Source organism: Kogia breviceps, chromosome 10 (assembly GCF_026419965.1).
Source record: "Kogia breviceps isolate mKogBre1 chromosome 10, mKogBre1 haplotype 1, whole genome shotgun sequence".
Classification (NCBI taxonomy): Eukaryota; Metazoa; Chordata; class Mammalia; order Artiodactyla; family Physeteridae; genus Kogia; species Kogia breviceps.
The window spans coordinates 31630150-31652718 of record NC_081319.1 but is presented as its reverse complement, the minus strand read 5'-3'; the positions used below and the strand labels follow the sequence as shown (position 1 = coordinate 31652718).

At 47.0% G+C, this 22569-nt stretch overlaps 2 protein-coding genes across 2 annotated transcripts in view; both read left to right on the top strand.

Annotated features, from left to right (window-relative positions):
- The window catches only part of SLMAP (sarcolemma associated protein), a 307400-nt gene extending 285531 nt beyond the window's left edge, over positions 1-21869 (top strand). Inside the window, exon 25 of the mRNA XM_067043824.1 lies at positions 21859-21869. The gene's annotated coding sequence lies outside the window, so the exon portion shown is untranslated. The remainder of the gene's footprint in view (positions 1-21858) is intronic.
- The window catches only part of FLNB (filamin B), a 169497-nt gene that overhangs the window by 116327 nt on the left and 30601 nt on the right, over positions 1-22569 (top strand). Inside the window, exons 21-32 of the mRNA XM_059076153.2 lie at positions 3520-3637; positions 5777-6039; positions 7288-7885; positions 8543-8716; positions 9953-10115; positions 10717-10877; positions 14599-14766; positions 15826-15918; positions 16716-16839; positions 17840-17996; positions 19310-19499; positions 21546-21793. Of these exons, the coding sequence (XP_058932136.2) occupies positions 3520-3637; positions 5777-6039; positions 7288-7885; positions 8543-8716; positions 9953-10115; positions 10717-10877; positions 14599-14766; positions 15826-15918; positions 16716-16839; positions 17840-17996; positions 19310-19499; positions 21546-21793 (2457 nt within the window). The remainder of the gene's footprint in view (positions 1-3519; positions 3638-5776; positions 6040-7287; positions 7886-8542; positions 8717-9952; positions 10116-10716; positions 10878-14598; positions 14767-15825; positions 15919-16715; positions 16840-17839; positions 17997-19309; positions 19500-21545; positions 21794-22569) is intronic.

Here is a 22569-nt window from a genome sequence, read left to right as displayed (position 1 = left end):
CAGCTTGATAGCATCTTTGCTGCCAATTCTCCACATTCTTTAGGAGAAGGTACCAGAAAGCATGGCCATGATCACTGGTCAAGATCACAAAGACTCTTCTGAAAACATTTTGAGACTCTTGATCCTATATACCTTTTTGTGTTTCGGCTGAGTTGCTAGAAAGTAAGTTGCAGACATCAGAACAGCCTCAGGTTTTGACCTGCACCCCCAGAAAGGACTTTAGAACCCGATGCCCTAGATGCTCCCAGCTGCCCATCGAGGTGGAGGTGGAGGTTGGGAGCCCAGTCCTGTTTTGTCACATTTGAAATGTAGCTAGAGTGGGAGGCGCCTTACTCCAGAGTCACCCCGAGGTCAAGTTCATCCATATGTCTGATCTTAGGAGATCTGAGGGCTGTCGGCATGCTTGGTGGCCTCTTGGGGCTATTTGTGCAAATGCCGTCAGTCCCTGCCTCTACTGCGATGACTCCACGGTGCCTCTCCCGTCCCTCTCATTGGTTGTTCAGAGTGAGATTTACTTTTTTATTATTTGGGCAACTTGCAGTTCTGCCTGTTTCTCTATGGCAAAGAAAACAGATTAAATCTCTACTCTTAGACTGTGAGTTTCCAAGGTTAGGATATCATGTTATATATATCTTTTCATTCTCAGCCCCGAGCACAGGGTCTGGTGCTGTAAATGCTTTGTATGATTTATGGCCGAATGGGTGAATAAATGAAGTGGAGCCTCAACTCACAAGCAGAAACAACATGAGAACTTTGTAATCTGGTAGGAGAGTGGGGCTGACACATCCTCATTCTACTTTGAACTCTCTTTTCTGAGGAGCAGCTAACAGCTCAAGATTGGGTGAAATAAGAGTGCCTTTTGAGCTGTGCTCTCAGATGTGGTTAAGAGACTTGGGTCAGCCCAGAAAGCCGCACAGGGTTGCTTTTCAGGTTGCTGCCCACAGGCACACCTTCTTGTGGTGGTTTTAGGGATTAAGAGGCTGGAACTTTCCAGAAATGCAGCTGTTGAGTGTGTGTGGAGAGACAAGGGTAGATCCTGGCTTAGGGTGAATGCTTAACCCTCAGATTTCGGGCTGCTGTGTGAGGCACTGCGGCCCCCACCCGAATGCTGGCTCTTTGCTCCGTGACACCTGCGGGCGGCTGCTGTCCCCTGCAGGGCCCCAGTCCACAGCTCACCTACCTGACGTGGACCAGTGATAAACGTTGCTGGTTGATCCTTGTTGGATCTTGTTGGAAGACAGTGGTCAGAGTTTTTGCCTTAGAGGGGAGTGGACTTCTTGGGCTGCGGCTTAAAGACCCACCCAGAGGTCAAAGGTAGAAGGGCCATTATACAACCACAGTTTCCCTGGAGGATTTTGCCTTCTGTGCTTTTGGTTGTCTGTGGGCTCAATGACTTCAGTTTCTCGCCCCAAGCTTCCCTGAACGGAGTGGTTTGAGGAGCTGGTGGCAACAGCTTCCGGACATGCCAAGTCAGGAGCCACTGGGAAGTGAGAACTCCACATGCTGCCGTGGCGCCTTTGGGAAGCCCCTGGAGCTCACTGGGCCTCACAGGAGAACAGTCCCTCCCTTGAAAGGTTATTACTGTTGGTGGCCACGGCTGTCATAGAGGTCTCTGGAGGAGGGGGCTGTGGGTAGCTTTCTCGGTCCTGTCCTCGTGGGTCTCGTGCAGAATGAGATGAAGGTCTCAGAAGCCTGGAGGGGAGAGGATAAACCCATCTGGCAGGACTTCCCTGTCGGTCCAGTGGTTAAGACTCCGCGCTTTCACTGCAGGAGGCGCGGGTTCGATGCCTGGTCGGGGAAGTTCCGCGTGCCGCATGGTGTGGCCCCAAAATAAATAAAATAAAATACAGCTGTGTGGCCATCAGCAAAGTCTGTGAAATGCACTGGTGGTCACTGCTCAGACCTCCCTCACTTCCTAGCCCCCTGGGGAAAATGCATAGGCCGTTCCTTGGCTGGGGCCTCAGAGGAAACCTTGAAATGCTACAGGCCCTCGCAGGTGTAAATCCCTAAGCTTTCTTCCTCCCCCTCATTAGGTTATTTAAGGTACAGTTAATTTCCTGTCTCAGTTTTGTTATGTTTTGTATAACTGGTAATGAGAATATGCTTTCTTTTATGGGACAGATGGACTTTACTGAAAGAGGATTTTCCCCTCGCTCCTTTGGCACTCCAGAGAAGTGGTCTCCTGAGTTTTAGTGGGTGGTGGAGAAGGTTTTTCCAGGACTCTTGGTTAGCTGGGAGGCCTAGCCCTCGAGGAGTTGGGGGTTTGGGGGCATACCCTCGGGAAGAGCTGGCATGTGGGCAGTGCCTTGAGGGCTGACGCAACAAACCAGCCCCCGCTCTGTTGAGTGTGACCACGTACGTCTCACCATGAGATATTATACTCTTCAGGCAGGGGGTTCATTGGTTTTGTGCGCAGCGCTAATACATCCTGGAAAATCAATCCTCCCTCCTTCATTGATGCAACTAATTTTTGTCTTGTCTTTTCCCTCCTTCTTTATCGCACAAGGAATGTGAGAAAATATTCATAGGCCAAAAGCTACACCCTTTTAACACTTGGTCCATGACAGCTTTCAGCAGGGACTGAATTTTAGCGAGCCCTCTGTATTCCTTCAAGGAATCATCCCTCCCTCCCCCTTGCTTCTTCTCTTCCCACATCCTCTTATGTGATACCCAGACATTTGAGGTGAGGAGGGCCTTAATCTACTGAGACAGCTGTGGGCTTTCATGGAGCCTTGGTTTGGAGGGAGGGGACTTAGCCGACCGTGGAGAGAGCCAGCCAGCAGCGAGTGGGCCAGCACTGGCCGTGCTGTGCCTCCATGGCCACGGGACTGCTGGCAAGGGCACTGCCAAGCCCACAGGCTCAGTTTGCCCTCACACTGGCAACTTTTGTTTAATTGCCATAGATGCGTGAGTTTCGATAACTGTGCAGTGATCTCAGAACAGCCCCAGGCAAACTCTTGAAAATTCATTTTGCAGCCTAGTGGCCTGAAATCCCAGGACACGGAGACAAAAGATTTTGTTCAGTTAGAGGCCCCCAGGTCTCCCTGCTTTGCCTATGGCCAGGGCTGGGTGTTTAGCTGGATGGGGAGGTAACATGGCAGAGCGGCTAGGATTGACTCAGGTTTGGGTACCATGGGCATGAGACCCCACTCTTGCACTGGGGCAAGTGATTTTACCTTCCTGAGCTGTAGTTTCATCTCCTGGAAAAATGGTAAGGACAGTGAGAACGCCCTCTTAGGACCATTTTGAGATTGAATCAAGGAAATGCTTAAAAGCATGAGCATGGTGTGCTCATTAAGCTGTCCCTGTTGTTGTTAGTTGCTCTTTTTTGTCTGATTTCTCTGTCATTCTTGCCATGGAGCCACAAACTTAGAGAAATATATCTGAGATGCTTTCTGAATCTGCTGGAGTCTTATATCCTATGTCTCTGGGAAGAATGAAAGACCTGGAAGGCAGGTTGAAACAGCAAGGTAGGATGTTGGTACCTAAACGTGTCCTCGGTTTTCTCTCTCATTCCAGGGCAGCATGCAGGTTCTGGTTACATACGGTGGCGATCCCATCCCTAAAAGCCCTTTCACGGTGGGCGTGGCCGCTCCGCTGGATCTGAGCAGGATAAAAATTAATGGGCTGGAAAACAGTAAGTGTGTCATGAATGGTGGGGGGAGATGGGTCACTGAAGAGCAGTTAGATTCCCTTCAAAGACAATTTGCAGAGAAGCAAATTCTGCCATATGAGATTTTGCAGTCAGACAGACGGGTTTGAATTAGGGCTGTCCCGTGGAGTTAGCTCTGTGATCCTACCTGCCCCTTCACCTCACCAAGCCTCTGTTTTCTCATTTGTTCCGTGGAGGTTGGGGAAGAATATTCATGGGAATATTGTGAGAATTAAATGAGCTAATAATTCAGGAGCTGGCTCATAGTCAGCCCTCGGTTAACTGCTGGCATCACAGCAGAAAGTTTTTATGACAGAGAATTTGGGGAATGTTGCTCTCTGATAAATTTCTATTGTGCCAATACCCCTTGGCCACTGAATCCACGTTAGGGTCAAGCATAAAAGCCAACTTCCGGGCTCTCAGAAACCACAACTACAGTGCACTTCCCCACCCCAGTCTGGATATTCCTTTAGCTTGTCAGGTATCTTATTAGTAGAAGCTCATTTAAATAAATGAAATAACTGAATGAACAAATGAAAAAGTAAAGAGAATAGTACAATATGAACACTAATGTACTTACCACTCAGCTTCTCAAGTTTAACACGTGATCATAAAAGTATTTTTTACACAGGTCATACAAAAATCCATTTTTCATCTAAAAGACATCACAGACAAGAGTATGTTCTACTTGAAGCATTACCTCTCCCACTCCTTAGGGCTAACCAAAGTTACCAGTTCAGTTTCTGTCCTTCCACATCTTCTTTCTGCATCTGCACATACTTAGTGCCAGCAGAAAATGTTTGGCAACGCTTACGTTGCACCAAAGTTACCCTGCAATACCCATAGGTCTTCAGCCTGCCTTTTTGCGTCGGCATTATCTGACGTTATGGAGAACGTTCACACCTCCATCCTCTTGTTGGCATGGCCACAGCCTGGCTGCACCTCAGTGGTACATGGTCTCCTGGTTTCAGGGTCACATGGAGCTCTGTGCACACCCTAAGGGCAGGCCTCTTGTTCTGTGGGTTTCTCCAGGTCTCAGCGGGACCCTCGGTGAGCACCTTCAGTGCCCTGTGACCCAAATGTATGAGTTGTGAGTGAGGCCAGCTCCCAGCTCCGGGGGCTCTGAAGCAAGAGCCTGATGTTGGGTTTTGTTCTTTGGCGGCAGACAGCTCTGAGCATAAGAATAGTCACTGTCTAATCCTTAACATGTCTCCTTGTTACTCCTTTCTCCAAGACACTGAGGGTTTTGACTCCAAACTAGGAAGAGTATGATGCCAATTAGGAAAAGTCTTTGGGATGTGGAGCTCTGAGGCCTCTTTGCTTGTGGCTTGATACTGTTCATCTTGGCAGGCCCTGTATTGCCCAAGTCCAGACTTCCCTGGGTTGTGGTGGGAACCCTAGGCTCCCAGTGCTTTTGTTTTGGTTCAAAGTCCTTTCCTTGTTTTTGTCAAATGTAACACATGGGTTTTCTGTGGCCCTGCTTTGCAAAGACCTTTCATGTATCAGCACAATACAGAGGGTCAATTCTCACCCTGTGACTTTTGCGTTCTTGGCTGTAGGATTGAATTTGCTGCCAAGAATTAGTAAATAAAACATTGGCTTCTGGGAGTGTTTTGATATAAAGTTAACACCAAAAGTAATTAAAGAAGAGACAACAGTATCAGGTTCTAACTTACTGCAGATCATGGGGTCAAGTAAATTTAGATCTGAGTCCCAGCTTTGTGGTCTGCTGGATATGTATGTACCCCAGGCAAGTCAGTTAACCCCCGTGAGCCTCAGTTTCCCCATCTGTTAAATTCCTTGGTTACTAATAAATAACCGGTAGCGTTGTGTTGAAAATGAAAGGAGATGATGTGCCGTCCTCATGCCTGGTATGCAAAATGCATTCAGTGGATGATGACTATCATTATTATTATCATAAGGAATTAATCAAAGTTCTTGTACTGGTTGTTATTGAGGCCAGAATGGTGATTATTCTTACTCAGTCCTGCCTCTTGTCCTGCATCAGCCAGTGTTTGTTTACAGGCTGAGAAAACGTCCGGTGTCCAAGGAACCATCTCTGCTCTCAGCTGTGTTTTTGCTGCAGGGTCAGCTCATCCCTTTGGCTTGTTTCCTTTTTTCCAGGAGTCGAAGTTGGGAAGGATCAGGAGTTCGCCATTGACATCAGGGGAGCAGGAGGTCAGGGGAAGCTGGACGTGACGATCCTGAGCCCTTCAAGGAAGGTTGTGCCATGCCTGGTGGCGCCCATGACGGGCCGGGAGAGCAGCACGGCCAAGTACATTCCCCGGGAGGAGGGGCTATATGCTGTTGACGTGACCTACGATGGACATCCCGTGCCCGGGAGCCCTTACACGGTGGAAGCCTCACTGCCGCCCGATCCCAGCAAGGTCAGCTTTCATTTTTGTTCCAGAACTTGTCCTCTGTTGGCAGATAATAACACATAGTTAGTCCTCTGGTTCTGCCCAGCAAAGACCTTTAGAAAATTGTTTTGTGATAAAAGCCCGTTCTCCGTAGTTCTCTCTCCTACACTCCAGCATGAAGGGTCCCCTCGGCAGCTGGGTCCCAGCGCTACTCCTTCTCTTTCTCTGGCTGTGAGGCTTTGGTGAGGGACTCCTGTCCTTCATTTGTCAGCATGGTAACAGTACTTGCTTCAAAGTGAGCCTGTAAGGGTGAGGTCAGATGGTGGGTGTGGAGGCCTCAGTCTGGCATCTGGCACACACAGTGAGCTATTATAATGAAGTATAAAAATATATTCTTCTCATTATCATTTCTTCCTGGTAGCCCTGAATCAAGGGTTTTAGAATATTTCCAGTGTTTTGAATGGCATGAATCCTATAAAACTGTGTTATTTGTTGAATAAGAGATGAAAGCCTCATCCCCTCCCTCTTTTAAAAGCAACTGGTTTTTTTTTTAATGTTTGTTCATTTAAAAATTTTTTTCATTAGACTTTATTCTTTAGAACAATTTTAGGTTTATAGTAAAATTGAGAGGAAGAGATTTCCAACACCCCCCCCACACACACTCATGCATAACCTCTCCATTATCACCGTCGCCCACCAGAGTGGCGCACCTGTTATAATGGATAAACCTGTCAACATCATTGTCACCCAAAGTCTTGTTTACATTAAGGTTCACTCTTGGTGTTATACAGTCTCTGGGTTTGGACAAACATATAATGACATGTATTCACCACTATAGTTCAGTTTTTTATTATTCAGAATTTGTTGAGGGAGGTATAGCAGCCAAAGCAACAGTGAGGTCCATGAAAGCCATTCAGTGAGTGTTCAACCCAGGAAACCCGAATGTGTTTGTTGGACTAGATGTTAGGTGTCCAGCTCCAGCCCTCGAGCCAAGCCTGGCAGGAGAGAGGAAAGCCATGCCTCTGCCATGCCCTTCTGTGTTGAGTGAGTTCACTGCCAGGTCTCCCTTTCTCAGTCGTTTGCAGCATCCACTGCGTGTGGCTGTAACTCGGTGCCGTGGGTGAGTGTAGGTGACACGTTAGGCCCCAGGGAGAAGGACCACTTCATCAAGGGGCAGTTCACTGCCGATTGCAGGCTTGGCTGTTGAACGCGGTGCTGGCTGAGCAGCGATACCAGTTTCGGGCAGAGTCTGATTTTTATTCTGTGTCCAAATAGGTGAAGGCCCACGGTCCTGGCCTTGAAGGTGGTCTTGTGGGCAGGCCTGCTGAGTTCACCATCGACACCAAAGGAGCTGGAACTGGAGGTTTGGGCCTAACCGTGGAAGGTCCTTGTGAGGCCAAAATTGAATGCTCGGACAATGGCGACGGAACCTGCTCCGTCTCCTACCTCCCAACAAAGCCCGGGGAGTACTTCGTCAACATCCTCTTTGAAGAAGTCCACATACCTGGTTCTCCCTTCAAAGCCGACATTGAAATGCCGTTTGACCCCTCCAAAGTCGTGGCATCGGGCCCGGGGCTGGAGCATGGGAAAGTGGGCGAGGCGGGGCTGCTTAGCGTGGACTGTTCAGAAGCAGGGCCGGGGGCCCTGGGCCTGGAAGCCGTCTCGGACTCTGGGGCGAAAGCTGAAGTCTGTATCGAGAACAACAAAGACGGCACCTATGCGGTGACCTACGTGCCCCTGACCGCCGGCATGTACACGCTGACTATGAAGTACGGCGGTGAGCTTGTACCGCACTTCCCCACCAGGGTCAAGGTGGAGCCTGCCGTGGACACCAGCAGGGTCAAAGTCTTTGGGCCAGGAATAGAAGGAAAAGGTGGGTTTCATGAAAAAGAGAGTGGCAGCCAAAGTAACAGGGGCTCACCGGAAGCTCAGAGAGTCGGGGCTGCAAACTCAAATGCCTGTAGGGGTCGGGCCAGGTAAAAGAAAACTCACCTGTGGTCTCTGCATCAGGGAGCGGTAGAGGGGAGCAGAGTGAAGGGGTGACCATGTCGTGTTTCTGCTGCCCAACCCCAGCTTTCTGTTTCTTCACACTCCCAACACTGTCAGCAGATTTTCCCTATTTTTCTTTTTTTTTCCTGGCAAAGCCAGAAATCTTGTGGGGTTTTTTTTTTGTTTTTATAATGTGGAAACACAACATATTGCATTTTTGGCACTTATCTGAAAAAGGTTTAAAATGTACTGCTGGCTAATACCACACTTGCTGTCTTCAGCCTTTAACCTGTCCTAGATCCCACCTTTGTCCCAAGAAGTGTGCAGGCAGTTGTGTTGTTCCTTGGCTTAGGAAGAAGCTTCTTTTGCCAGGGAGATTGAAGGTGGGGAGGCATTAATATTTCTGATTCTGAGTCAGAGAAACTGGTTGTCTGCTGTCACCTAAATTAGTGTGTTCTGAAGTGCCGAGAACCCTGGCTCTTGGGTTTGCTCCTGAAACTGAGGTGACAGCGACATTCTTATCTGTGTGATTGCTCTGCAGATGTGTTTCGGGAAGCCACCACCGACTTCACGGTCGACTCACGGCCCCTGACGCAGGTCGGAGGCGACCACATCAGGGCGCATATCGCCAACCCCTCAGGGGCCTCCACCGAGTGTTTCGTCACAGACAATGCTGATGGAACCTACCAGGTGGAATACACGCCCTTCGAGAAAGGTGAGTTGACTTTTCCTAGGGACATGACCCTCGTTCAGAGCTCTGCTGGGCTGCTTCCTCCTAGTGGCTGGTGCTAACTCCTGCCCCATGTACTTTGACCGTCTCAGCAGAAGCGTGTGCGAAGTGACTGGGAAATGTGGAAACCTCTCTCCCGAAACAGCCACCTGCCTGCTCAGTGCCTGGCATGCTGGCCCTGTTGTGTAACAGTTGGGCTGTGTTTAGCCTCAGCCACATCTGAGCAGGTTATGGGGCGATGTCATGGCATGTTGCTCGTTTGTGTGGTTTTTTTTCCTGAAGGGGGAAAGTTCTCCCTTAATTTTTACCTCCTATTTTGTTTATTTATTTATTTTTGGCCGTGCCATGTGGCTTGTGGGATCTTAGTTCCCCGACCAGGGATCGAACTCGGGCCCCCTGCAGTGGAAGGATGGAGTCCTAACCACTGGACCACCAACGAATTCCCTGTGTGATTTTTTAACATAATTAATTTCTTTCTTGAATATTAGGAATTTAAATTTTTTTGTTTGTTTGTTTGTTTTTTGTGGTACGCGGGCCTCTCACTGTTGTGGCCTCTCCCGTTGCGGAGCACAGGCTCCGGACGCACAGGCTCAGCGGCCATGGCTCACGGGCCCAGCCGCGGATGTGGGATGTGGGATCTTCCCGGACCGGGGCACGAACCCATGTCCCCTGCATCAGCAGGTGGATTCTCAACCACTGCACCACCAGGAAGCCCTAAATTTTTAAATTAATATTTTTAATTTAAAATTTTGATAAATCATAAAAGCATAAAAAAAATAAAAGCACCATATGTCCTCATTATCTGGATATATAATCCCTAAACTTTATGGTATAGATATTTTCACTTTCTTTTCATGGATGCTTGTCTATTCTATTTCATGGGTTTCTCTTTGTCTTTTAGTTAGTGACTAGGTGGAGTTTTCTCAAATCAGGATGGTGTGTTTAAGATGACTGTCTTGAAAATAGACTTAGTGATATTTGCTTGGAGGAGAGGCCTTGCGTGTGCGTTGGGGGATGAGGGGTGGTATGTGACTGCCAAGTGAACAAAAGTGCAAATGGTTTGTGTTTTTTTAAAAAATCAAATCATACCAACTTTGCTGTTTGTTAAACCTGTTCTTTTCGAATAACATGGGATACCACATAGACTTGACTGCTAGAGTATTATTTGCCACAAATAAGTGACTCCTGTGCAAATATGTTTCTATATGTTGTTTTGAACAGGCCTGCATGTAGTGGAGGTGACATATGATGATGTGCCCATCCCAAACAGTCCCTTTAAAGTGGCTGTAACCGAAGGCTGCCAGCCATCTCGGGTTCAAGCTCAAGGACCTGGATTGAAAGAGGCCTTTACCAACAAACCCAATGTCTTTACTGTGGTTACCAGGTAAGCGAGGTCCTGGGATCTGTGTGTTGACTCTGTAAAAGGAGTAACCCTAAGTAGTGTAACTGCTTTCAGGAAGTTTTATAGGTGTATCTTACATATGTATCATGGTCTCCCAACTTTTGAGAGGCTTAGTATTTCATATGTGAGGCATCTTCTTCCATAGAGACATACATTACAGAGAAAGACCAGATATGCTTTTAAAAGTACCAAAAAGCACTTGATAATAGTCATAAAACTGCTGAACAAACCAGGACTAGATGGAAGCTACTTAACTTGATAATTCAAAAATGTAGAGCCAATTTCATATTTAAGTGAAATATTAGAAGTATTCCTATTAAAACTGGTCACAAGTCTCATACCTGAATTGTACTTTCAGACCCAGCCAATGCAACAATGAAGGATAAGCATTGGAAAGGAAGGGTCGAAGCTGCTTTTATTTATATTACACTGTTGAGAAATTCCCTGTGTGAGAGGTATCACAGTTGTTGAGTCTGGTTGGCAAAATGGGATAGTTTATAGAGGGATTTTAAAGGAATTTTGGAAATAAGCAGACTGGCATGAACCACTAGTACAACTTGACCTTTTTACTCACACTTTCCAGAGGGGCAGGCATTGGGGGTCTTGGCATAACTGTCGAGGGACCGTCGGAGTCAAAGATAAACTGCAGAGACAACAAAGATGGCAGTTGCAGTGCTGAGTACATCCCCTTTGCTCCAGGGGATTACGACGTGAATATCACATATGGAGGAGCCCACATCCCTGGTAAGCTATCCTTCTGAAGGGCACCCAAAGAATTATTGATTTTTGCATGAAAGTGGGTTTGATTTTGCTTATCTCACTGAATGGGAAAAACTGTCTGATATTTGCAGTAGCTGCAAAGGGAGAATTTTCCCTAGGGCTGTATCTCCAAGAATATCCCAATTCCTAAGAGGACCAGTATTATGCCAAAAAGCATTGGCTTGGAGTTTTAACTGAAAATGATTGTTCACATGTTGAAGGACCTAGACCTTAAAGGAAAGCTGATTCTTTACAAAGTTGAAAATCTCCACTTTATTTTGTGGTTAGTTCTTATTCGTCTTATACACATCTTGTTTTCTGTTTTCCATTGACAGTCCTGGTAGCTGATAATGACACACAAACTCAAGTTCTTATATATTAATTTCTGTTTAATGATGTACTATGTACACTTACTGTCAAATAGGAATAATAATAATAATTTCCTGTTCATTGTATGGTATGTTTTTAGCCCATTTTGTGACAACCAAAAATGTCTCCAGATATTGTCAGATATCCACTAGGGGACAAAATCACCTGTAGTTGAGAACCAGTGCTATAAATTATTCAAACATTAAAAATATATGACTAAATAGTGAAGGGTCCTCCAACTTTCATGCTCCAGCAGGGGAATCTCCATAGATTCTAGTTCTGTTTATATAGTGAAATAATTGCCACCCAACACACGTCTAGAAGGGTAGGTGAGCGTGTGGTATGGTGTGGACAGAAGTCTAAGGACTCCAGGGCTGCTCCTGAGTCACCTTATGCCTTGTCTCATGTGTGGTGAGAGCAGGAGGAACCTCGGGCGGGGCAGTGTTGTTCTGAAGGCCATAAGCCAGGACGAGACAGAGAGAGGAAGGGGCAGGCTGAGGGCCCTACTTTCAGGTTTGTGGATTGACTTCCAGGAAGCTGGAGTGTCCACTGACCACATGCTTTCCTGACTATGTCTGCTCTTTCCCCATATCATGTGCAAGTGTGTACACACACTCACACTCACGCTCACTCCTCCTTTTTCACATTGATCAGAAAACATTGACATTCAGCTCAAATTCATTCTACTCAGATGTTCATTGAAGCCATAATTCATTATTTATTTATTTTTAAATTTTTTTTGCGGTACGCGGGCCTCTCACTGTTGTGGCCTCTCCTGTTGCAGAGCAAAGGCTCTGGACGCGCAGGCTCAGCGGCCATGGCTCACGGGCCCAGCTGCTCCGCGGCATGTGGGATCTTCCCGGACCAGGGCACGAACCCGTGTCCCCTGCATCGGCAGGCGGACTCTCAACCACTGCGCCACCAGGGAAGCCCCGTAATTCATTTAAAATGACATTTCTCCTCAAACTTGTCCTTGCAACTCTTCCAATATAGATTTTTTAATTCCCATAATCACTAGTCAGGGAGAATTCAGCCACAGACAAGACAAAGCTCCTGCAGTCTGTGAGTTTCCTGCCTAGTGTTTACAAAGAAAGAGAGCAGGGCTCAGGGACATTACAGAGCCAAGGGGACCTTTTGGAGTTTTGCAACTGTGCATTTCATGGGATGGGAGAAGAGAGCTTGGAGAATGGGTAGAAGGCTGTTGCCAGGGCAGTTGACCTGGTGGCTCCCACCAGACGGACAGTAGTGGGATGAGCATTTCCTGGTAGTGGAGGCAACAAAACTATTTTGACTTTATTGAGAAAATCTGGTGGATGCCATCAACTTTGGAATTCCCCCTGCAGAAGGGGGTGAGAGGTTGGGCCCCTGTGGCTGATGCACAAGCTTGAAGCAAATGGCCAACTTGGAGCATAACAACAGAAAGATACCCATTTAGGGTTTTTTCATCAGATGTAGATGGTGCCTTTTTTTAATTTTTCAGGCTCTTTTGCCTCCCAGAGCCAAATGCCAACTTCTCCTGGACTCCAGAATTTTCCCAGTCAGAGTCATTCAGTAAAGCGTTGGTTGATTGTCTTAGTGTCAGGCTTCATAGCAAAGGTAGCACATGAGGTTCTGCTGTGAAACATTCAATAACCTGGTAACTTCTAATTTGCTTTCATAGAAATTCTGGTTGGTTAAATATTAGCCTGGTTTTTCCTGGCCTGACACAAACCCCCATAGTAGGGTATTTTTAACAAAGTATCCTGTCTTACCCACGATGGCATATCCAGGTTTCCTCTGGTGGGTCAGCTGTGGTCTGTTGGTGATGGCTGTTTTGACCACTGGATTAAGTGGGATGAGTGCGTCAGGAAGAAAGCCTGCTGTGATTGATTGATCATGTCTGCCTGGAGCGCAGAATGGGAGAGTGGCATAGATTGCCTGGTATCTGCCACTCTAGACCTAAAGTTACCTTGTTGGTTCTTGGCTACTTCATGCTGAGTTCAGACCACTTCCATTGGAGGCTAACTTGGACATTGGCTTCAAAGTTAGTTCATTGCCATCACCTCTTGATACTGAAATCCTCAACTGTCTCTCTTTAAAATAAAACTCCTTTTTGTTTCACTAAACTCCAGCATGGAGCGTGGTGCTTGTCTCTGCCAGGGTCAGCCATTTGTTTCAATTAACCAAGAAATCAGATACCATTGAAGCCCCGCTATTATTAAAAAAGCCAGGGCCTTGGTTCTTTGTGTGATCTTTGTTATTTACCACCCCTGATTCTACAAAGTACAAATGTTCTAGGATACAAAGCAGAGAGACCTCGGCTTCTGTGGCAGTTAGACATCGTTAACTGCCAGGCGTCACAGGGGGCATGAGAACTTCTGCAAGAGATGGGTGTTGCCCCTTGGTGATGGACTTGGCAGCCTGAGGCATGGTGCTGGGGATGCTGGGGCTCCTGTTTCTGGCCTACCTCTGGGGAGGTCTTGCTTGGTCTCCCTTGGTAGAGGAATCCCATGAGGGTCCTGGCCCAGTTCCTGTTTCTGTGTTTAGTGCTTTTCTCAAATTCCAGTCCCCTTGCCTTTCCCATGTTTCATCAGTCTTTAAAATCAATACCCTCAAAGAGTCAGAGGGCCCCAGTGTCAGTGGTGGGGTCGGCCATGCAGGGGGACCACAGCTTACACTCAGGGAGAAAGCAAGCCTTCACCCAGTGGCCAGGGAACCAAGAAGGCCATGAGTGGTGGTAGGAGGGTGGTGCTGGCTACATTGCAGGGACAGGAGTCCAGGGGCCCCTGAGGAGCCTTTTATGGGAGAGGATGTTGGATGTGGACTAGCCTGCCGACCTCTCTGCAGTTCTCTCCATGCCTTCGTTCCACCACTCAGCATCCTCCTTCAGTTCCTTCAACAGCCTGTCTTCTACTTCACCTCCAGGCCTTTGCACGTGCCAATCCCTCTGCTTGAAACCCTTCTCAGTGACATCTGCTCACCCATATGTCTCATATGTTATTGGAAAGCGTCCTCTGGTCTCCCAGAGACTAGATTCATTGTCTTCTGAGTGCTCCACCAACACCTGTACAAATCCCCAACATGTGTTGTATATGATGTTACAGTGACTTGCTTACCTCATCCTTCTCCTGCATGGGGTTCCTGGAGAGCTGTTAAGCACTCTGGGCCCAGAACCTGGCACCATGTCTGTACACAGTAGGTGCACTTGGGTGCACAACACAGCAAGGCAGGAGAAGCTGACTGGGGCTGGTGTAAGTGAAGGCCTGGGTAGAGCAATGGTGCAATTCTGGGTGCACACACGGTGAGTCTCCAGGCACTAGGGGGGGCTGTACTTAGAATCCTGTGACCTCTTTTCTAGGCAGCCCCTTCAGGGTTCCTGTGAAGGATGTTGTGGACCCCAGCAAGGTCAAGATCGCTGGCCCTGGGCTGGGCTCGGGTGTCCGAGCTCGTGTCTTGCAGTCCTTCACGGTGGACAGCAGCAAGGCCGGCCTGGCCCCACTGGAAGTGAGGGTCATGGGCCCACGAGGTAAGTACACATCCTGCCTTCCTGGCGACACTCACCTGCCCTGGACAGGGGCAGCCATGACCCAGAGCAGGCACTTTGCTTTTGAGTTAAGTCATGAACTTTAAGTTAAATTTCTTAAATTACTTTATTGCTCCGTGTTCTAGCTAAACAGAAGTTTAAGCTTAAAAAATTGGCAGGCCTGTTATTTTTCTATCGGCCTGTCTTTTCTGTCATTTAATAATATGACTCTAAATGTCTTTTTTAAATTTTGTTTTATTTTTTTAAAGTAGCAAGATGAAGCAAGTAGTATCTGGGATCTCACATGTAAAATTATTGCAACTGCTTAATTATGTGTTTCACCATTTGTGAGGTGACTGGGATGGGTCTGTATTTGCGTGGGTGTTGGATTTGGTGCTCATGTGGGAACACACCCCAAATTTCTGGAAATGAGCAATACTCAGCCCATGTGACACATAGCTTTGTCATTGTCCCAGCTCCCTGGGAGAGGTGGTCTCTTGGGGAATGGGCTTTGTTGGCAATTTGGCCTCCCCTTTTGCAGCCTGGAATTTGGGTTGGGTGAGGCTAGCAGGCCATTTGGGGACAAGCCCTGATGTGCGTTGAAATTTATCTTTTTCAGTAGGTGATCACACTTCCTCTTCCAGCATTTAAAATGTGCCATTCTCTGCCTAATTTCTTAAATTATCTGGATCTTTACTCAATGATGTGTTCTTGGCTTCACAGAAGTGGCAAATGAGGGCTTCCTTCTTTGAAGAGGAACTTTCTCCTTAATGGGGTTCAGCAGGAGGTTATGCCCTTTGAAGATCAGAGCAGAAATGGTTTTTGGGGAAATGAAGTCATAGGGCTGGAATCTGATTCCACAAAGTTACTGAGCTTCAAGACCTGTGTGTGTGTGTGTGTGTGTGTGTGTGTGTGTGTGTGTGTGTGTGTGTGTGTGTGGTAGAGGGACAGAGAGAGAGGAAGACAGGGCAGGGCAGAGGGGAGAAAGAGAGAAAAGCTTTGCTGAGATATCTACGTCTATTACAGAGGACTCAGAATAACATAACAGCCTTTTAATTTTAGCTGATGAGACGGATTCCCAGTCAAGCCTCAGCCCCCTGAAAGCCATGTCAGAGTTCTTTAATCGGGACCTGAAGGGTGACTTTATGGAGACAGGTTTGCATTTTCCTATTAGCTGCTGCTCTGATTTACGTAACCCGAATGCCTCTTGCTGGCCTTAACTCTGAAATTGCCTTGTACCTGCCTCATGTGCATTGCTTAATGAGTATGCCACACTGTAATTAATCTACCCTTCAGCTGATGCATCCTGACACTCATGTTCAGAACTGGGACCTACAATCTACCAACCTAATGCATGCCTTGATTATGCTTTAAAGTGACCTCTAACCATCCCCTGCAGATGTCACATTGAGAGCCCTCTCACGCTCATGAGATCGGCACCCTCACCTGTCCTGTGCCCTACACCCAGCATGCTGCTGCCTTGATGGTCTTTGCTCAAAGGTGGATACAAGTTTTAACTGGCTGGCCCATTGGTTAAATTTTGCTGTTCAGAGTTCTGGACTCTTTGACCCTTTCTTGGCTGTAGAGTAAAATTACCACATCCCAAGCATGCCTAACCAGCTTGAAAGGATAGCATGTCTGCAACAAGCATCTTCACCATATGCCCTCCAGCAACAAGTGCAGGCAGTCTCCTTAATTATACTCTAGGTCCGACGGAGTGTAGTTCAGCCAACAGAAAGCTAAAGGAGTCTCTTAGGGTCATTTCTGCAACTATGAATTGGGGAATCTTTCTCCTGTGATTTTTTTAGGCCTCTGATTATGGCCTGCTTGCCTTTGTGTTACCAGTGGAAACCAGTAGCTCTCATGGATGAATGTGATCCTTTATGAACTCAGCCCAGGTGGAGTGAAGGGGAAGCCAGGCAGTTCCTCAGCCCCCTCATCTCTGTTCTCAGGTCTGGTGGAGCCCGTGAACGTGGTGGACAATGGGGATGGCACACACACAGTGACCTACACCCCGTCCCAGGAGGGGCCTTACATGGTCTCTGTTAAATATGCTGATGAAGAGATCCCTCGTAGGTAAGCTTCTGTCACTTAGGGAAGACCAGCACTGCTCTGGTGGCCCACCTTTCCGTTCATCTATCCATGTATCCATCCATCTGTCCACCCACCCACGCATCCATCCATCCATGCATCCATCCACTCATTTACCCACCCATCCATCTGATCAGCATCGCTGAGAACCGCCATGCTCTGCACAGGTGTTAAAATACACTAGCTTTTTGATGTTTGTGCCTGCTGCTCTCTTGGTGCGCCCCCCCCCCCCCCCACACACACATTTGTTCCTTTCAGCCATCTTTAATGTCAAGATGAGCTGAAATTAAGCAGTGCGTTAGTTCATCAAGGTCTTCTTTCTGGTGACGATGCAACTTGTTTTCTGATTAGGGCAAAAATGTTGACTTCTTAATTGAGAATTTGGTTACCCATAGCATTCCCAGAAGGTGCTGGATAAAAACCTGTTCCTCATTCCTATTAATAGAAAAAATGTTGCTTAAACTCTTTTCCTCTGAGAAGAGTCTCCAAAGATTTTTTTTATCATACTTAAAATTTAAATTTTCACCTGTACCACAAAATGTACATATTTTTACATGAAGATATACATATAGCTCTAGCTCTGTGGAAAGGTATAATTTATAAATTACATTTAGTGGTACTTGACTAATAGGTCTTACATCATCTAAAACATACTAAAAATAGAAAATAAGAGGACAAGATAATATTGAAACATCAGTTTTAATATTTTTTCTTTCCATTTTGGTGATCATTGTTTTAGTAAAACAAAAGTGGGTTAAATGTGTTTAACCCCATGTTTCCCAGACTAATTTGGAAATTAGTTTGTATCCCATGGAATGCATTTATGGAAAGCTGGTCTGTTGTGTCGTGGTTACATGATTGTGAATTTAAGTCTTATATGCTGTAGAAATCCTCCCTCTCAATCCCAGTCTCTTGCGTAAGAGAGGTCAGATGTAGCTGCGTTGAAGTGTATCCATGCTGAACTGGGGTGTGTATGTCTGTCAAGTCCCTTTAAGGTCAAGGTCCTTCCCACATACGATGCCAGCAAAGTGACCGCCAGTGGCCCTGGCCTCAGTACCTATGGTGTGCCTGCCAGCCTGCCTGTGGAGTTTGCAATCGATGCCAGAGATGCCGGGGAAGGCCTGCTTGCTGTTCAGATAACGGTAACCTTGAATGATTTTTCTGGAGCCAAACTTCATTAATAAGACCTAATTTCTCAGCCAGGGGTAAGAACCAGGATTTTCACAGCTAATTTCTAGCCTCACACAAATGTTTGTCTGATTTCCCCACTAGAGAGTCAGTAATTGTACAGGACAACAAACAGGCTTGCCCGAGAAGCCTGAGAGTGTAGCTTCAAGTACCACATTTTGGTGAATCTCATATATTTTGCTCTCTATTATATCTATTCCTATCTTTTGATGCTTGAATGTTTAAAATTACCCTTTGGATTAGTTAAGACTAAGTTCTGCTGTATGTCACAGTCAACCCTCAAATCAGAGTGACTTAAACACATGGGATAGTTCTCTCTTGCTAGACAGGCCCAGAGGCCAGGCAAGGCACCTGGGTGCTCTGTGGCTTATCACGGAAGCAGGCTCCATTCCCCGTCTCTGCTCCTCTGTCCTAACGTTACTGTGGCTTCTGTCCCTAAGGTCTCCTCATGGACCAGGAGCCTGCTGGTGCTCTGGTCATCCAATCCACCCGGCAAGCCAGAAAGAGGAAGATAGCAGAAGGGACAATGGCGCCTTCCGACTCAATCAGCTCCCTTAAGCAGCCCTGTCAGAAGTCCCTCATGAGACTTCCACTGTCTTCTCGTTTGCCAGAAGTTTGTCATAAGTCCCATGGCTGTACCTAGTGGCCAAGGATACTAGGAAGTGGCGTCTCGTATTCTGGAAGCAGCATACCTAGCTAAGAATTAGGTTCCTATTAGTAAAGAGGGAAAGGAGAGTGAAGGTGATGGTGCAGAAGTAGAAGCCTCTGCCCCCTTGTCTCCCTACATTTCAATGGATTTGGAGCTAAAACTGTTTGTTCCCTTGACAGAAAATTCACTCATAATTGACCATGTCCATCACAGTGTTAAAGGGATCTATGATCCTCTGCTCCCACCACCTCCCAAAATGTATTAAGCCAGTAATTCTTTTTTTTTTTTTTTTTTTTTTGTGGTACACGGGCCTCTCACTGTTGTGGCCTCTCCCTTTGCGGAGCGCAGGCTCTGGATGCACAGGCTCAGCGGCCACGGCTCACGGGCCCAGCCGCTCCGCAGTATGTGGGATCTTCCCAGACCGGGGCACGAACCCGTGTCCCCTGCATCGGCAGGCGGATTCTCAACCACTGCGCCACCAGGGAAGCCCAAGCCAGTAATTCTTTTTTCTTCCAGCTAGAGGCATTAATTAATGAGCAAAATCTGTCAAGGTTTTCTTTGAATGGTTTCTACATCTTGATGACAACATCCTAAATAGAATTTCTCTGTGATCCACAGGACCAAGAGGGAAAACCCAAAAGAGCCATTGTCCATGATAATAAAGATGGCACATACGCTGTTACCTACATCCCTGACAAGACTGGACGTTATATGATTGGGGTCACCTACGGTGGGGATGACATCCCATTGTCTCCCTACCGCATCCGGGCCACACAGACGGGCGATGCCAGCAAGTGCCTGGCCACAGGTGAGTGCAGCTCAAGGACAGGAGTGTGCGTTTTGGCATCAGAAAGCCAGCGTCTGCCACTTAATAGCTGTGTGATCAGGGCAAGATGCTCAACCACTCTTAGCCTCAGGCAGACTTAGATGGAAGATCTTTTTGGAAAACATTTAAGTTCAAGAAGCTCTTCCAAGGATCAGAGACTGTTTCACAGTGCTATTGCAGAGATTAGATGAGGTCAGGCATGAAAAGTGCTTAGCACAGTGCCAGGCACATAGAAACTATTACAGTTACTTTTGAAGTGGGTGATTGTTGAGATTTCACTTGTTGTGATTTCAGCTGTGGCTCCCATGTAAAGCATCAAATTTATGCCTTTCATGAGTAGATGGTTTAGTTATTCGAGATATATTCAAGAGCATTGCAGGCCAGGGCTAGAGAAGCACATTAAAGGATCTAGGTTTTTCCTCAACACTCAGGACTTAACATCTGAGTCTCTCGGGAATTCTCCAGGAATATTAGAGCATGACAGTTCTTCCATTTCTAAGACACGACCAATTGAATATCATGGGCAACTCTGATGCTGCTTCAAGCAGATTTCAAACCATGAACCCCCATCTCTGAAATGAAACTGATTCGCTTCTCTTTAAATAAAACTAGGGCTTCCCTGGTGGCGCAGTGGTTGAGAATCCGCCTGCCGATGCAGGAGACACGGGTTCGTGCCCTGGTCCGGGAGGATCCCACATGCCGCGGAGCAACTAAGCCCGTGAGCCATGGCCGCCAGGCCTGTGCGTCCGGATCCTGTGCTCCGCAACGGGAGAGGCCACAACAGTGAGAGGCCCGTATACCGCAAAAAAAAAAAAAAAAAATATATATATATATATAAATAAAACTAAACAGAGGTCCACCCTGGATGTGTCCTATTTCTCTCATATCTCATCTTGTTCTGAAAGGAGGAAATCTTTTGGCGTTCAGGGTAAGGCTGTAAATTGCTCAGCTTGGCTCTTTTTGGCTTATCCATCCACCACAAGACTGAGAAATTTTGTAACGATGGCCAGTCTGCCACCTCCTAGGTCTGTGCTGTTCCAGAGACAACTGGATTGTCTTTGCTAACCTGAGGGCATGTGAATACTGGGTGGGAACTTCCTCCTGGCTTTCCAGGCTTTCCTCCTTGCCGCAGCTCAGGCAGGATACTCTGCTCAGCCTGGGGGCTCCTTTGGCCCTACCTCTCAGTCTGTCATTCAGCGCCAAACTTCAGTCTTCCCTTACTACTCACTGTCTCAGCATTGTTCTTATCATTATCACTCCTTGTTGCTTCTACACACTTTTTTATTTTGGCCGAGGTGCTTTTAATTCACAGTTTTTTGCACTCCCTGATCTGTGGATCCTCAGTAAAGGGGTGCCACAAGTCAGAGAGACAGACAGATAGACGGGTCATCATTTGGAGACAGAGGTTGTAAGTCTTCCCTAGCCAAGGGTACCCAGGCTTCAGAATTCAGCCATTTCCCCTTTCTCAGGAAGCCCTCTGTCAGTGTGGCAACCCTGGGATATAAATTCGTAGAACTTTCCATAGATGTGCTGCAGGATGCTTCTCTGAAGAACCATTGATTATTTTTTTGATAACTTAGTCCCCCCTCGGTGTTTCCAACACAGATTGAGCTGTCATTCTTGGTGTCCAGCCTGCATGCCTCTGCCCTGTTAGATTTTGAGCATACTGAGAGCTGAGATTGTGGTTTGCTCACCTTTGTGTGTATCTGGCACTTAAGGAAATGCCCAATATGTGTTTGCTGATGAAAGTTGACCTTCATCTCCATACACCTGAATTCTGGCAAAGAGGGTTTAACCTATGGTTATCACTCGGAACTTGCAGATACACCTTATTTAATAAGTAATGGTTAGAATGCTCCCTGGAGCAGCATCTTCCCCAGGGCTTCTCTGGGACATCCCTCTGCACGGTGGCAGTTGAAGGTCTAACATTCACAGATACAACACGAATGTGTGTGATTTGTTCTTGGGCGTTCAGCTGCTGTCCATGGCTGAAGCCTCCATGCTCTCCCCTCCTAAACTTTTCTCCAGGTCCTGGAATCGCCTCCACTGTGAAAACTGGCGAGGAAGTGGGCTTTGTGGTAGACGCCAAGACTGCCGGAAAAGGCAAAGTGACCTGCACGGTTCTGACCCCAGACGGCACTGAGGCCGAGGCTGATGTCATCGAGAATGAGGATGGCACTTATGACATTTTCTACACAGCCGCCAAGCCGGGCACCTATGTCATCTACGTGCGCTTTGGTGGCGTTGATATTCCCAACAGCCCCTTCACTGTCATGGTAAGGAAAATTCCTTCTCTAGAGCATGCTGTTGTTAGCAGGAACAGTAACGACTGCTGTTTGTTAAACCCTGGCTGAGACATCCCCGGCCACTTTTTTTTTTCTTTTCTGTAAAAGAAAAATTGTCTTAAGCAGTCATGACCTTGCGGAATCCTGTAGTAATCTCTAGAAACCCAGGGACCCTTTGGCTCTAAGGGGTTTTAGGAAATCACTGGCAACCAGAGTGTCCATGATGCTTCAGGATCTAAGGCAATGTCCTGGCCTAAGCCCAGCTCAGAAAGATACGCTTTGACAAAAACGTCTCTAAGTGAAACATTACAATTTTTCATCCTGCTGGTGTTCCTCCTCTCTCTTCCCCTGGAGGAGAGAGGTTCCCGAGGCTGTTATGTCTGGAGACTTGACTCTGATATCCCAGGACTCAAAGTACCTCCAGCTGTGTTTTGGAAAGATTCAGACTTTGATGATGAGGGGGAAATAACTTGTCTTTTTGAAGCTAGGAACATCTGGAATAAAAGAAAACCATTAGGCAAAACCTCTGAGCCAGAGAATGGCTAGGCCCTTTAATTTTCAAATCTAAGTGACTCTTAGATCTTGCTTTGATTATTAAGGTTCTTCAACCAGGAAAGGGGTTAGAAACCTTAGGAGCAGTCCTTCATTTTAACCCTTAAAACTCAGCATTGTTGGCCCTTTTTCAAATGCTGTATAGGAGCACGGGGATCAGACTCAAGTCCCCTGAACGCAGACTGCCTGCTCTGGACAGCTGCTGAGCACCCTCC